This window comes from Dendropsophus ebraccatus, chromosome 3 (genome assembly GCF_027789765.1).
Source record: "Dendropsophus ebraccatus isolate aDenEbr1 chromosome 3, aDenEbr1.pat, whole genome shotgun sequence".
NCBI classification, from domain to species: Eukaryota; Metazoa; Chordata; class Amphibia; order Anura; family Hylidae; genus Dendropsophus; species Dendropsophus ebraccatus.
The window spans coordinates 186,013,186-186,030,604 of NC_091456.1; the positions used below are offsets into that span (position 1 = coordinate 186,013,186).

The following is a 17,419-nucleotide window of genomic DNA, read 5'->3' on the forward strand; positions in this document are numbered from 1 at the left end:
TTAGGGTTGTGCCCATAACAGAATCAGCTGGAACACTGGCACGGTCTCATGTGTTTGGTTGATACTCGCGGCAGACTGCAGCTGCCACAATACTTTACCAATTTGGCAAGGCCCAGGTATAGCTGAGAGACTTTTTTTCTAAGTCTTACCCTAACACACGGAACGATTATTGTTTGAATTTTCGTGATAACGATGGCATTTGAGTGATAACCGTTCCGTGTAAACACAGCGAACGATCAAGCGACGAGCGGGAAATTGTTCATTTTGATCTTTCAACATCATCGTTCATCCTTTGTTAAAAATTCACAGATCGCTTTGTCTAAACAGTCTTTCAAAGATTCACCCTATGTGAAAGATGGGCTTAAGCGATCGCAATAACGATTTTGCTTACGAATTTTCTAACGATTTATTCATCTAAACGCTGATCGTTATAAAAAACAAATCGTTGTTTCAAAATTGTTAAACGATCAATTGGGTGAATTATCACTTCGTGTAAACGCAGCATTAGACTGCCTCATACAATTTAACATGACAAGCGAGGAAGGAGAGAAGGGCTAAGGCTGTGCTCAACCCTGTCAGACCTCCATTTGGCACACCTGCGGTGCAGATGCTGTTCAGTTAACATGGCCGCCAGAGGCAGTTTTAAGACCTAAATACGCTAAACTTTATGCTTATCGATTTTGGTTTGAAGCCAACTAATAGTTGGTCTAAACTTACACTCAGGGGCGTAGCTAGGATTCACGGGGCCCCATAGCAAAAAAGGAGCCCCCCTCCCCTACGCACAAAACAAAGCACTGCGTGTATATATATATATATATATATATATATATACACAAAAAGAGAAAGGAGCTGCTGCACATCACACCTATGGCTGACACTAATGCCTCTTGGCTACATTTAAAAGCCAACGCCAGGGTGTCGGTATATAATTTGATCAAACCATATTGCCTCATGTACCACGTGCAGGTCCCCTGGTTCACAAGTCCCTACACTAACTCCACACTGTGTCGGTCAGCGACTGCTAACCCCGCAAAGCGAGCGCAAACAGGAAAGGGAGGACATAGAATGGCTGTGCAACCCCAATGTCACAGGATCAACCCCCCCCCCAGCAGGCACCATTGGCTTAGTGGGGTATTGTCTAGAAGAGGACGGTATCCAGGGAGCAAAGGGAGGAGGTATATATAACACACGCATACACAGCTCTGCTCCACACACAGACAGCTCTGCTGCACACACATCACTTCAGCTCATCCAGCACAGCAGAGTCCTGCATACACTGAGCAGCAGCCCCTGATCATGTGACTTCTCCTCCTCCATGTGACTCATCACATGACTGTGACATCATGGCAGGTCCTGGAAGCACAGGGGAAGCACACGGGTCCCCCAGAGAGAAGCTTACCAATTATAATGCCCAGAAACTCCTCACACGGTCATTACTGTCATCTTCTACCTCACAGAAATCCCGGGACACAGACAGATCCTGCAGCTACACAGTCCTGACTGACCCTGACCGGCTGCTTCCTCACTACTGCTAGGAAACACTGGGAAATCATAAGCTCCTCCCACACAAGTCACATGGGCGTGATGTCATCAATTGTACATAGAGTCACTTGGAGATAGCATCTACCCTGTAAGCACACGGCTCCTGTACAGCTCTGCAGGTGGAGGGAAGGAGCTGGGGGACAGCGGGAGGATTAACCCCTTCAGGACTGGGCGGTGTTGAGTTGTGAGAAAGAAATTTCTTTAGTTTTTTATTTTTAGTTTTTTTAACGCATCACAAGAGCCTGAACGTCTATACATATTTATGACTTGTTTGTTCATATCTATGTGCGGGGTTTGTTGTTTGCCGGACAAGTTGTGCTTTTTACTTGCAGCCTTTATTATCCATTGTATCCTCTACTTTCTATTCATCTCTCCAGGATCCTCTGCTGATATCTTCTATATAAGAGACCGACCCATCAACCATGGAGAGAGACAGAGACAAGATGGCCGAGAGGATAATAACCCTCACCCTACACATACTCTTCCTGCTTACTGGGGAGGTGAGGGATTCTGGGAGTGATGTCATCATGACATCATTCTTATCTATGGAATAACAGATGGATAGGACTGGAGAGGTGAGGGATTTTGGGAGTGATGTCATCGTGACATCATTCTTATCTATGGAATAACAGATGGATAGGACTGGGGAGGTGAGGGATTCTGGGAGTGATGTCATCATGACATCATTCTTATCTATGGAATAACAGATGGATAGGACTGGAGAGGTGAGGGATTCTGGGAGTGATGTCATCATGACATCATTCTTATCTATGGAATAACAGATGGATAGGACTGGAGAGGTGAGGGATTCTGGGAATGGATGGAGTGATAGTAATGTGTCTCTCCATACACAGGATTACACAGTAGTGAAGAAGTCCTCTAGTGGGCGCTGTGGGGCCCCTGGGTGTGAAGGATGGGGAAGAACCCTGAGCCCAATCCCGGGGCCCCTGATACATGAGGAAATGGAGGAAGAGAAGATCCTAGAAGTCACCAACAAGATGGTGGAGCTGCTGAGTGGAGAGGTGAGACTGTGGCTGCTGGGAATGCTGGGACATTATACAGTAACACCACTGGAGGGGTGGGGGGGATGACTGTGTGATCATTGTGTGTGTCAGGTTCCTATAAGGTGTCAGGACGTGGCGGTCTATTTCTCCATGGAGGAGTGGGAGTATGTAGAAGGACACAAGGATCAGTACAAGGATGTGATGCTGGAGGATCAGCAGCCCCTCCCATCAGCAGGTAATAGACAGGACTATATACACACCTCCTCTCTGTATTATCTGGATGGAAAGAATGAATTCAGTCTCTGTATGTGTTCCCTCCAGTCAGATCCAGTAAGAGAACAGCACCAGAGAGATGTCCCCGTCCTCTTCTTCCTCAGGATCAGGTAGATGGAGATGTTCCCTATGATCTGTACATCCCACCTGACTTCTCCTACTGTCTGATGACTCTTACAATATTTCTTCCTCAGCTAATGTATCAGGGGGAAGAGTCGGATGGTATAGGCATAATAATAAAAGAAGAGGAGACAGATATGAGCAGTGATGAGCAGTATAAGGAGGACATCACTACAGGTAACCGCCCAGGTGAGTAGTGACCACTAAATGCAGAGAACAGTCACACATTCCCCTCAGTCTCCGGCTGTAACTATTCTATGCAGCATTTTTCAAGCTCTTTGTTCTCAGTATGGAGAAATACATCAGTAAAACATAACCTCTATTACAGTATATTAAAATCTACACTATCACTGTAATCATAGTGGGAAAACAGAGCAAGGAAATCCCTATCAGGTACAAGGTCCTGGCATCTTCTGTGTAGGGTGGCCCTGTAGTGGAACCTGGACTGTTAATGCTGCCTCCCTCCCCGCTTTGTATATATGGAGTGAGACCGTTCCACAGACATTATGCATTCATCTCAGTCACGTGACACGGAGTCTGGACTTCCCTTGGATCATTCTCATAGAAACATAGAAGATTGTCGGCAGATAAAGTCCCCTGTCCATCTAGTCAGCCCTATTAGTATTTCCCTTATTATCTTAGTACAGATATATGTATATCCCAGGCAGGTTACATTCTGTTATTGTAGAGTTACCAACCACATCTGATGGGAGTTTTTTCCAAGCATCTACTACTCTTTCAGTACAATAATATTTTCTCACGTTGCTTCTGACCTTTTCCCCAACTAACCTCTCACTGTGTCCTCTTGTTCTTGAGTTTAGATTTTCTTCTAGGAACACTTCCCTACTGAACCTTATTTAGTCCTGTAACATATATAAAGGTTTCCATCATTTCCCCCCTTCTTTCCTCCAGACTATACAGATTCAGATCCTTAAAGTGTACCTTTTTGACATGTCATAGAAACCTGTTCAGACCGGTACCAATCGGAAGAACGAGTGGGAGAGGAGGTGCTGCAGCATGGTCCACTCCCACTCTTTATTAGAAAAATATATAAGTCTATGGAGCTTGCAAGTTACAGAGGGCGGTGTGCTCAGCTTTAGAAATTTTCAAGAGTCTATTAAAATTGTATTGTTAAAACGTAAATTGCGGCACTCACCACTGTAGTACAAAAAATAAGTGCGTTTACTCACGAGGATCCATGTCGATACTGCAATTGAGCTGTGGGTTAGAAGCCAGGATAAGAGCAATCAAGTGTCTAACCCGCAGATCAATTGCCGTATCGACATGGATCCTCGTGAGTAAAAGCACTCATTTTTCGTACTACAGTGGTGAGTGCCGCAATTTACTATTTAACCATACAGTTTCAATAGACTCTTGAAAATTTCTGAAGCTGAGCACACCGCCCTCTGTAACTTGCACGAGTGAGTTCCCCACATGCTAGTGAGATCAGTCTCTGGGGGAAAAAGAGGTAGACCGCTATGTCTGTTACTGTTTCTTGTTTTATTTTTCTATGTTTATCTGTATGTATGTCAGGCTAGGGGGGGGGAGCTTCCTCTTTTTAGCCTTGATCCTGTATGCCCAGTTTTTTAGTCTTAAAGGGTATGTTCACGCTAAGCAAATGGGGCGGACATGTCAATTCTTTGAGCGGTGGCGCACAAGCCCTCCCATAGAGAAGCTGTCTGACACTGAAGAAGTCTGGATTGCCGCAGAATTCCGTCCCATTTGCTCAGTGTAAACACGCCTATAGTTTGAAAGAGGCCATTAGCTAAGTATTCAGTTTCCATAGTTTTTACCTCTTATCTAGTGAAGCTGAATCATTTCCACAGAGACTCCTGCCCTCCTATCTCTATCCGCTCCTAACTTCAGGCCAAGATAATGATTCCTTACTGAGCATGTTACTAGAGAATAGACGGAATCACTGATACATGAATATATGCAGATACAGGCTGGGTTCACACTATGTATATTTGAGGCTGTATTTGTGAGGCTGTATAGCAACCAAAACCAGGAGTGGATTGAAAACACAGAAAGGCTATGTTCACATAATGTTGTAATTGAGTGGATGGCCATCATTTAATGGCAAATTTTTGCTGTTATTTTACAACAACGGCTGTTATATTGAAATAATGGCAGTTATTTACTGTTATATGGCAGCCATCCACTCAATTTCAACATTGTGTGAACAGAGCCTTTCTGTGTTTTCAATCCACTCCTGGTTTTGGTTGCTATGAGGACCTGACTTGAGGACCAAATACTGCCTGAAGTATACAGTGTGTGAACCCAGCCACAAGCTGTAACCCACAAGTGGGAAAACTACATGAGAACAGCTTGCTGGTCTAACACTATGATCTATTGGCTCTTGCTCTACTATTAGGCTATGGTCACACTATGTAAAATAACGTCCGTTGTTTTCACCGGCTGGACTTTTGTGACCGAAACTACGGCCGTGGAATTACGATCGTACCGGCTAGTCGTGAGACTAGGGCCGTTGTTTAATTTTGCTTCCTAGCATGTTTTTAAGCGGGCTGAAACGGGTCATTTACTTTAAATACTGCGCCCAGCCTGAGAAACCACTCAGAAATTTTTTTACATCAAAATCAACTTTAATTCGGCAGATATAAGTTTTACGTTCGCGGACGCATTAAAATCCACAGCCGTTGTTGCAGTATTACCGGCTGGTAATAATTGACATGTTCATTTTTCACGGGGACGTATATACAACGGCCGGTATCTGATACGTAGTGTGCATTCAACGGCCGTAGTTACATTGCATGGCATTCATAATAGGGAACCTCAAAACAACGGCCGTAGTTTTGCGGCGAGGACTATGGCCGTTGTTTTACGTAGTGTGAACATAGCCTTAGATTGAGATCGCCACCACTGTCTTAGTAAATGAATAAAGTAATTTTGCTCCGCCCCTTGTAATCTGAATCTAAATATTATAAAAGGTGAATATAATTTTCATCGTTCTGTTATTTAAAAGTTAAAAAAAAAAATCTGTTTTCTTTTCTGTAGATATCTGTTCACTGAGCTCAGAGGGACCTCCGGTGTCTCCAGTCAAATCTTCAGATTCACTTAAGACTTTAAGACGAAATAAAAATGACAGAACGAGCGATGAAAGCCAAAGAGCTCATGCAGAAGAGAAGCCGTCCCCACATTCACAATATGGGGAAAATCTTAAAGTGAAGTCAAATCTGGTTCAACATCATAAGTCAGGGAAAAAGGCCTTTTCATGTTCAGAATGTGGTAAGTGCTTTCCTGTGAATTCAGCGCTTGTTCAACATCAAAGAACTCACACAGGAGAAAAACCATTTTCGTGTTCAGAATGTGGGAACTGGTTTGATACAAAATCAACTCTTGTTCAACATCAAAGAATTTACTTGGCGGGGAAGCCATTCACATGTAACGAATGTGGGAAATCTTTTGCTCAGAAATCACTTCTTATTAAACATCAAAGAACTCACACGGGAGAGAAGCCATTTGTGTGTTCAGAATGTGGAAAATGCTTTACTCGGAATTCAACTCTTGTTGAACACCAGAGAACTCACACTGGAGAAAGGCCATTTTTATGTTCAGAATGTGGGAAATGTTTTATGCAGCTATCTGTCCTTCGTAAACATCAAGAAACTCACCTAAAAAAGAAAGCTTTACCCGAATTGTGGAAATGTTCAGAATGTGGGAAATGTTTTGCTCATAAATCTCGTCTCATTAGACATGAAGGAACTCACTCACGAAATAAACGTTTTTCATGTTCAGAATGTGACAGATGTTTTTCTCAGAAACACCATCTTGTTCAACATCTTAGCTGTCACACAGGGGAGAAGCCATTTTCATGCTCAGAGTGTGGGAGACGTTTTACCCGCAGACCAAGCCTCCTTCAACATCAGAGAATTCATACAGAAAAATAAGAGTTTCCTTTTTAGTTAAAAACTTTTTCATTACTCTGAGTTTTTCTTTAAAAATACCAATAAAATGTCCATAGTGAGTGTACCCAGAGAGAACCTACGCAGACACAGAGAGAACCTACAAACTCTGTGCAGATGTTACCCTTGTTGGGATTTGAACCCAGGACCCCAGCGCTGCAAGACTACAATGCTATATAGTGCTACATCCTATACATGTTACATACATAATGGAAGGTTTGTTCTCCTCTCAGAACTCCTGACACACTGAGGTGGAGCCTTTATAGGTTATATGGACTCAATCACCATTCAGCCATAAGCGCACCTGCCCAGGATATAGCTATATGTCTAGCAAATACATCGGCTGTTTATTATAAAATGTAGTTTGTTTTGTTCTGACGTAGTTTTATCTAATTTTTGGCCATTCGGCTCTTATGTTGTTTATATATTTAATTAAAAAATTTAAATAAATCTTAAAACTTTTTACCAATCCCTTATGAACCTTGGGGCTATATTAGATGTGAAGGTGTTTTCTCTGTTACTGCTGGTTTGTAGTCGGTCCCCCTCATCTGGTTGCCTATGAGGCACATTTATCATCCGCACAATGTTTTGGCTAACAAAACTTTACTAAAAAAACTACACTTGCACATAACATAACATAAATTGCACATGAGAAATCTAAAAAAAAGTAGCTGTTATGAAGCCACACCCCTTCCGTTTGGTGAAAATTTTTTAAAAAGGTACAGCCAGCATAAACAGCTCAAAAAACTGATAAATGTTGCTCAAAATGTGCAAAAACACCAACATAGCCAAAATAAAGGCCTTTGCACACTGGGTAAAAGAGGTGGAATTTAAGAGTGGAGTCCGCAAGGCGGATTCCGCTTGTCGTTCTGCCTGTCCTATTGCTTCAATGGGATTTCTCTTCGCTCAAAGAATGAACATGGGAGTCGGGTGCCTGGTCAATCACCTTTCATCCCAATTATAATGGATGTGGACCCCTGTGCTACACAACCGATCTGGCTTTGGGCCATGCCAAAAAATTGAGTCTATTACACGTAGCGATTTTTAACAATAAACGATCGCAAACGAGCTTGTTTATCGTTAACCTGAATATGTTCACCATATTACACAGAACGATAGTCGTTAGGTACGATCTTTACTATGATCCTTTATTCCTTCTGATCCCAGTAAAACATTGGGCAATGTGCAATTACACTGAACGATTAGTTAACAAATGTAGAACTTGAGCGAACAAATGTGGAATTACAGCGAACGATTAACGATAATTTTAGGTTCACATCTAAATCAACGATCAACAACATACGAATGATTTTTCAATCGTTGCCTGCAATTACACAGAACGATTTAACGAATTTTCGCACGATAATCGTCCCGTGTAATAGGGCCCTAAGTGCCCTCTTGGTCTTTAACATTTATCCTTTTCCCAGACGTGGAAGCTGGACTTCTGGAACGTGACACGGTCCTAGTGTGAGTAGGAACTGGTCCTGGGGACCAGACAGTGCTGGTGCACAGCATTATGCGCACAGGCAGATAAGACTAAGTTAGCAGGCTGGGTTGTCAACTGGAAAATCAGAATAGTACCAGGGATGAAGCAGTACAGTCAAAACAGGTGGAGGGTCAGGCGGCTTCAGATCCAGGTCAGACAGTCTGGATCAACAACAGGAGAGACAAATGGTATGGAAAGCATACAATTTGCTTTCCCTACCGCCAGGTTAGAGTGGTTACTCATTTTAAGGCTGACAGGAATCACTACCCCTTAATCCCTCTCTTCTGAAGTCTTTGCCAACACAGAACTTCTGCTATTATACTCACATAGAGGATTCCTCCTTCCAAAGTGCATTATTTTACATTTGTAAATGTTGAACAGTTTCCAATGTTTAGACCACTTATCTAGTAATGCTAAATTATTTTCCATTTTATTGACACCTCTAGGAATATCAACCCTGTTGCACACTTGTCAGCAAGGCAGAAGGAGTAGGACAGTGTTCAGAGTCCAGACAAATGCAAATAACACAGAATAAACACAAATTCATGGCCAAAAGTGCAGTCTCTGTCATATCTTACAAATTGAGGACCACTACACTTTCCTTACTTACCAACCCTTCTCCTAAATCACTATCCTTACCTACCAACCCTTCTCCTATGTCACTATCCTTACCTACCAAACCTTCTCCTATGTCACTATCTTTACCTACCAAACCTTCTCCTATATCACTTTCCTTACTTACCAACCCTTCTCCTATATCACTATCCTTACCTACCAACCCTTCTCCTATGTTACTATCCTTACCTACCAACCCTTCTCCTATGTCCCTATCCTTACCTACCAAACCTTCTCCTATGTCACTATCTTTACCTACCAAACCTTCTCCTATTTTACTATCTTTACCTACCAAACCTTCTCCTATTTTACTATCCTTACCTACCAAACCTTCTCCTATGTCACTATCCTTACCTACCAACCCTTCTTCTATGTCACTATCCTTACCTACCAAACCTTCTCCTATGTCACTATCCTTACCTACCAAACCTTCTCCTATGTCACTATCCTTACCTACCAACCCTTCTCCTATGTCACTATCCTTACCTACCAAACCTTCTCTTATGTCACTATCCTTCCCTACCAACCCTTCTCCTATGTCACTATACTTACCTACCAATCCTTCTCCTATGTCACTATCCTTACCTACCAAACCTTCTCCTATGTCACTATCCTTACCTATCAAACCTTCTCCTATGTCACTATCCTTACCTACCAAACCTTCTCCTATGTCACTATCCTTACCTACCAACCCTTCTCCTATGTCACTATCCTTACCTACCAAACCTTCTCCTATGTCACTATCCTTACCTACCAACCCTTCTCCTATGTCACTTACAAACATATTAAAAAGAATGACCCAGAACAGACCCTTATGGCCTCCATTTGTAACCAGCCTCTTCTCGGAATACACTCCATTACTAACACCCCTCTGATATCTGTCCTTCACCAACCACAAACCCACTGAACTATCCAGGGATAAAGTCCAATTTCCTGTAACTTCTCTATTGTCTCTTTATGGGAAAATGTATCCCACGCTTTCCTGAAGTCCAGATAGGTGATATCCCAGCGTCCCCTTATCCAGCACTACTGTGACATAATCAAAGAAATCATCATGATGCAGTGATGTAACGCACTGGGCTGTAAGACAGAATCACTCTCAATCCATTCTTCATCCATCGAATGAAACTGAAAAGTAGTTGGTGTCTATGTAATTGTATTGCTTTTTTCTGGCAGCATCTCTAACTATACGTGTACAGTGATCCTTCAACTTACAATGGCCTCAAGATATAATATTTTCAACATACAATGGTCCTTTTTTTAAGGGGCGTTACACTATGAAGAACCACATGATGACTTGGACCTTTGTAGTACTTTTTATTGTGTTTTTTTTTTACTGGGAACTATGGTGTCAGGTGACCCTGTATGGAGCCAGGGGTCTATTGTCTACACCAGGGAGCAGCCGCTGCAGCATGATACGGTCTACAGAATCTTGGTTACCGAAGTCACTCCGGACACCCTTGTCTTCTTGGATAGCTTCAAACTCCTTTGGGCGGACAGGACAAGGTAAGAGAAAAGGAGGAGGGCTGGCGATATTTGTGAACAGTAGATGGTGTAACCCGGGGCACATTGTGATTAAGGAGCAAACTTTCTGTATGGACATTGAACTGCATGAGACCCTTGTCTTTACCAAAGGAACTATCGCATGTCATTGTGATAGCTGCATATGTTCCCCCTTCTGCAAAAGCTGAGGCTGCCTGTGAGGTCCTACAAGCCACGGTGAGCCAGTTGGAGACGCTGCATCCTCAAGCCCTCCTTCTCGTGTCTGGAGATTTCAACCATGCTTCTCCATTATTCACACTATCCAGTTTTAGGCTATGTTCACACAACGTAAAAGTACGGCCGTTGTTGCCAACGGCTTTATGCGGAGTGGAACGATGCCTTATTTTCAATGAGTCCCATGCAGGGCCGCAAATAACCGACATGACAGTTTTCATTGAATTGCGGCTGTAGGAAACCCTGTCAGTTCACACAGTGAAGAAAAGCGGCTCTGGCCGCTCGCTTCCCTGTGTGTTATGGGAAGCTCTGATGCACCCACATCTGAGCTCTGCGGATGGAAAGTTCATCCAGCCGGTACCTAATTACCGGCCGGGATGATCCGCACAGAAACCGGCCGGTCTCTTACGTTGTGTGAACATAGCCTTACACAGTATGTAACCTGCCACACAATAGACAACAAAACATTGGACTTGTTCTTTGCTAATGCAAGGGAGGCATATAACTCATCAGCCCTACCACCCCTGGGAAGATCGGATCACAACCTGGTGCATCTTCAACCTGTATACAAGCCACTTGTACGTAGAGAACCAGCGGTCACCCGCACAGTGAGGATATGGACCGGAGAGAGTGATGAGGCTCTGAGGGATTGCTTTGAAAAAACTGCATAGGAAGAGCTGCAGGATTCCTATGGGGGACATGGAAGGCCTCACACACTGTATAACAGACTACATTAATTTTTGTGTGGACAACACAGTATCCACAAAAGTGGTGAGGTGTTTCTCTAACAAACCCTGGCTTAATACTGATAGAAAAGCCCTTCTTAAGGAGAAAAAGATGGTCTTTAACCCCTTAAGGTCAAAGCCAATTTTCGTTTTTGCGCTTTTGCTTATTCCATTTTAAGTTTAAAAGTCAACAGCGCTTGCATTTTTTTCACCTAGAGACGTATATGAGCGCTTATTTTTTGCTAAACCAATTGTACTTTGTAATGACAGGCATTATTTTTCCATAACATATGCTGCGAAACCGGAAAAAAATCATTTGCGCTGTCAAATTGAAAAAAAAACTAATTTGTTTTGATTTCAGGGAGTTTTGCATTTACGCCGTCCGTCCTATGGTAAAACTGACTTGTTATGCATGTTCCTCAAGTCGTTACGATTACTATGATATATAACATGTATAACTTATATTGTATCGGATGGTCTGTAAAAAATTCAAACCGTAACAAATATACGTTCCTTAAAATCGCTCCATTCCCAGGCTTATAGCGCTTTTATCCTTTGGTCTATGGGACTGTGTGAGGTGTCAGTTCTTGCGCCATGATGTGTTCTTTCTATCGGTACCTTGATTGCGCATATACGACTTTTTGATCACTTTTTATTACATTTTTTCTGGATTTGATGCGACCAAAAAAAGCGCAATTTTGCACTTTGGGATTTTTTTGCGCTGACGCCATTTACCGTGCGAGATCAGGAATGTGATTAATTAATAGTTCGGGCGATTACGTGTGCGGCGATACTAAATATGTTTATTTATTTATTTATTAATTTATATTTATAAAATGGGAAAAGGGGGGTGATTTGGACTTTTATTAGGGGAGGGGATTTTTTATTAATAAAAACACTTTTTTACATGGACTAGAAGCCCCCCTGGGGGGCTTGTATATAGACAGCACTGATCTCTCATAGAGATCAATGCTGTGTATATACACAGCAAAGATCCATGAGATCGGTCATAGATTGCTATGGCCTGCTGCAGGCCATAGCAATCTATTGCCGAGCCGGGACCAGCGTCATTCCGACGCTGAGGCCCGGCACGGGCAGAAGAACGGATCTCCCCCCCGCGATCGCATCGCGGGGGGGAGATCCGACCCACTAGACACCAGGGATAGTGTGCATAAAGCACTTCAATGCAGCTGTTAGGTTTGACAGCTGCATTGAAGTGCTTAATTAGCCGGCGCGGCAACGGGACCCTCGCCAGCTAACAGAGGCACTGCCCGGCTGCACATGTCAGCCGGGATTAGCGCCGTTCAGAGCGGGGTCCCGGCGGGACCCCGCTCTGAACACCCCCCGCGGCACCATGACGTATCAGATACGTCATGGGTCGCTAAGGGGTTAAAGGGCTTATCTAGTGCTACAAAAACATGGCCACTTTTCCCCCTACTGTTGTCTCCAGTTATGGTGCAGTTTGCAGTTAAGCTCCATTTACTTCAATGGAACTGAGTTTCAAAACCCCACCCAATCTGGAGACAACAGTAGGGGGAAAGTGTCCATGTTTTTGTAGCGCTGGATAACCCCTTTAAGTCAGGAGACAAAGAAAGACTAAAGAATGTGCAAAAGGAGCTGAGGCGTCCAATCCGGGAGGGAAAGGCCAATTATAAGAGAAAGATGGAAGAACAAATGGAACACAGAAACATTAGTGAGGTCTGGAAAAGTCTTAAAGAGGATCTGTCACCCCCCTTAGGGGACCCGGCCAATTTAAATTTTAGCATTTTCGTTTTTTCCTCCTTGTGCTTAAAAGGCCATAGCACTTGCATTTCTCCACCTAGAAACCCACATGAGCCCTTATTTTTTGCGTCACGAATTGTACTTTGCAATGACAGGCTGAATTTTTTTCATAAAGTACACGGCAAACCAGGAAAAATTCAATGTGTGGTGAAATTGAAAAAAAAACAAAAAAACGCATTTCTTTTATTTGTTTTTTTTTCGTTTTTACGCCGTTCGCCCTGGGGTAAAACTGACTAGTTATGCATGTTCCTCAAGTCGTTACGATTACAACGATATGTAACATGTATAACTTATATTGTATCTGATGGCCTATAAAAAATTCGAACCATTGTTAACAAATATATAACCGCTCCATTCCCAGGCTTATAGCGCTTTTATCCTTTGGTCTATGGGGCTGTGTCAGGTGTCATCTTTTGCGCCATGACGTGTTCTTTCTATCGGTACCTTGACTGCGCATATAAGACTTTTTGATCGCTTTTTATTACAATTTTCCTGGATTTGATGCGACCAAAAATGCACAATTTTGCACTTTAGGATGTTGTCAGTGGTCAGCTCCATACTGGAGAATGACTCTCATCTTATGCACGAGACCGTGATAGCACTGGGCAGTACTATCAGTGACCGACTGCCTCACCCAAAGTGTGAGAAGGAGCGCTATCGGGAGTCCTTCCTTCCTGCAGCGGTTAGGCTGTACAACCAACACCGACCTATGCAGAGATCACTCCACAAAGAGAACTAAAATAGTCTCATGTTTTTATTGTATCTTTTTTACCTTTTCTTCTCTCTGTCTACCTTAGTCGTAATGCCTTTACTTTACCTTTTTGTATGTGTAATATCTATGCCGCTGTAACACACTGAATTTCCCCATGGTGGGACTATTAAAGGATTATCTTATCTTATTACACATTCACACCTTTACTGTACATTACACACATACAGCTCAGCTACATGTATATTACACACACATACAGCTCAGCTACATGTACATTACACACATATACAGCTCAGCTACATGTACATTACATATATACAGCTCAGCTACATGTACATTACACACATATACAGCCCAGCTACATGTACATTACACATATACAGCTCAGCTACATGTACATTACATATATACAGCTCAGCTACATGTACATTACACATATACAGCTCAGCTACATGTACATTACACATATACAGCTCAGCTACATGTACATTACACACATATACAGCCCAGCTACATGTACATTACACATACAGCTCAGCTACATGTACATTACACACATATACAGCTCAGCTACATGTACATTACACATATACAGCTCAGCTACATGTACATTACACATATACAGCTCAGCTACATGTACATTACACATATACAGCTCAGCTACATGTACATTACACATATACAGCTCAGCTACAGGTACATTACACACATACAGCTCAGCTACATGTACATTACACACATACAGCTCAGCTACATGTACATTACACACATACAGCTCAGCTACATGTACATTACACACACATACAGCTCAGCTACATGTACATTACACATATACAGCTCAGCTACATGTACATTACACACATACAGCTCAGCTTCATGTACATTACACATATACAGCTCAGCTACATGTACATTACACATATACAGCTCAGCAACATGTACATTACACACATACAGCTCAGCTACATGTACATTACACACATACAGCTCAGCTACATGTACATTACACACATATACAGCTCAGCTACATGTACATTACACATATACAGCTCAGCTACATGTACATTACACATACAGCTCAGCTACATGTACATTACACACATACAGCTCAGCTACATGTACATTACACACATACAGCTCAGCTACATGTACATTACACACATACAGCTCAGCTACATGTACATTACACATATACAGCTCAGCTACATGTACATTACACATATACAGCTCAGCTACATGTACATTACACACATACAGCTCAGCTACATGTACATTACACACATATACAGCTCAGCTACATGTACATTACACACATACAGCTCAGCTACATGTACATTACACATATACAGCTCAGCTACATGTACATTACACACATACAGCTCAGCTACATGTACATTACACATATACAGCTCAGCTACATGTACATTACACACATACAGCTCAGCTACATGTACATTACACACATACATCTCAGCTACATGTACATTACACACATACAGCTCAGCTACATGTACATTACACACATACAGCTCAGCTACATGTACATCACACATATACAGCTCAGCTACATGTACATTACACACAGGGCTCTGCTGCAGACATATATAACACACACATACACAGCTCTGCTCCACACACATCACACACAGACAGCTCGGCTGCACACACATCACACACACACAGCTCTGCTGCACACACATCACTTCAGCTCATCCAGCACAGCAGAGTCCTGCATACACTGAGCAGCAGCCCCTGATCATGTGACTCCTCCTCCTCCTTTGACTGATCACATGACTGTGACATCATGGCAGGTCCTGTAAGCACACAGCTCCTGTACAGGGAAGGAGCTGGGGGACAGCGAGGAAATTAACCCCTTCAGGACTGGACTGTATTCTGCCTGAAAGAAAACAGAAGAGATTTATCCATTTGTGATCTAGTAAGATCCTCTTTGTTGCCCATAGCAACCAATCACTTCCCAGCTATCAGCACTGGTAAGGTGAAAGCTGAGCTGTGATTGGTGATTGCGACTGGAGTCGATCCGGACCTGAATGTTCGGTATTTGATTAGCTGGGGCTGCTGAACTTGGATAAAGCTCTAGGGTTGTCTGGAAAACATGGATACAGCCAATGACTATATCCATGATTTCCACATAGCCTTAGGGCTTTATCCAACTTCAGCAGCCACCGCTAATCACATGCCGAAAGTTCGGAATCGGATCGACTCGCGCATGCTCCAGGTTCGCTCATCTCTATTTATAACCTTTGACTTTTATGTAGTTGCATTTCTACTTTGTATTGGTTGCTGATAACGTGTAACAAAAAAAACCCCGATAAGTTATTTGTGTGCTCAAATTGAAACCTATAAGGGTCCATTTACACAGAGAGATTATCTGACAGATTATCTGCAAAAGATTTGAAGCCAAAGCCAGGAACAGACTATAAACAGAGATCAGGTCACAAAGGAAAGACTGAGATTTCTCCTCTTTTCAAATCCATTCCTGGCTTTGGCTTCAAATCTTTGGCAGATAATCTGTCAGATAATCTTTCTGTGTAAATAGACCCTGATGGTGCGTTCACACAGACAGATTTATCTGACAGATTTTTAAGGCCAAAGCCAGGAACAGACTATAAACAGAGAAGAGATCATACAGAAAGACTGAGATTTCTCCTCTTTTTAAATCCATTCCTGGCTTTGGCCTCCTAAATCTGTCTGTGTAAACGCACCTTTATGCTGCGTTTACATGGAACGATTATCGTGCGAATTTGCACGATAACGATCGAATTCGAATGATAATCGTACGTGTAAAACGCAGCGAACGATCAAGCGACGAGCGAGAAATCGTTCATTTTGATCTTTGAACATGTTCTCAAATCATCGTTGGTCATTCGCAAAAAATTTGCAGATCGTTCCGTGTAAACAGTCGTTCACCGATTTAACCTATGTGAGAGATAGGCTTAAGTGATCGCAAAACGAATTTTTTGTACGATATATCGTTCCATCTAAACGCTGATCGTTATAAAAAAAAAATTGTTACTTCGAAATCGTTAATTGTACGATCGGGCGAACTATCGTTCCGTGTAAACACACCCTTAACCCTATTCCACGGGTCGTCAGAGGAGCAAACGAGCGCTCTTAGCGCTCGTTTGCTCCTCGTTCCCCGCTTGCTGCCGCCGCTATTCATCGCGGCTGCAGCGAGTGGGTGAGTGCGGGAGGGGCGGCGGGGAGCTGCGGGCAGGGCCGGTTTTAGACTAGATGTGGCCCTGGGCAAAGTTGAAGGTGGGGCCCCAAATGCTGAAATATTTTAGCAACAATTTAAGGTCCCCATACATGTTACTCTTTTGTTGGTGGTACCTGTTGCTCCTGGTGGGTTCGGCCATAAGTGTAAGGTGTATGGGGCTCTCTGGACAGTCCTCTGACAGATGATATCAGTGGACATAGGGGGTCAAGCTTGATGGAAAATCAACGCCCAACCTCTTTGTTCTCAGAGAGATAAGCCGCCATCAGATCTGTATGGCTATGGC

At 42.9% G+C, this 17,419-nt stretch overlaps 1 protein-coding gene across 3 annotated transcripts in view; it reads left to right on the forward strand.

The window, feature by feature from the left end:
* The window catches only part of LOC138786759 (zinc finger protein 605-like), a 63,831-nt gene that overhangs the window by 8,770 nt on the left and 37,642 nt on the right, over positions 1 to 17,419 (forward strand). The window contains exons 1-3 of one of the 3 annotated variants that reach the window (XM_069963794.1): positions 2,320 to 2,781; positions 2,868 to 2,929; positions 3,026 to 3,128. The exons of 1 other annotated variant lie outside the window; for it this stretch is intronic. In XM_069963794.1, coding sequence (XP_069819895.1) covers positions 2,697 to 2,781; positions 2,868 to 2,929; positions 3,026 to 3,128 — 250 coding nt within the window. In that variant the 5' untranslated portion in view covers positions 2,320 to 2,696. Of the gene's footprint in view, positions 1 to 2,318; positions 2,782 to 2,867; positions 2,930 to 3,025; positions 3,129 to 17,419 lie in introns of those variants that run through there. One more of the 3 variants, XM_069963793.1, reaches the window with a different exon arrangement.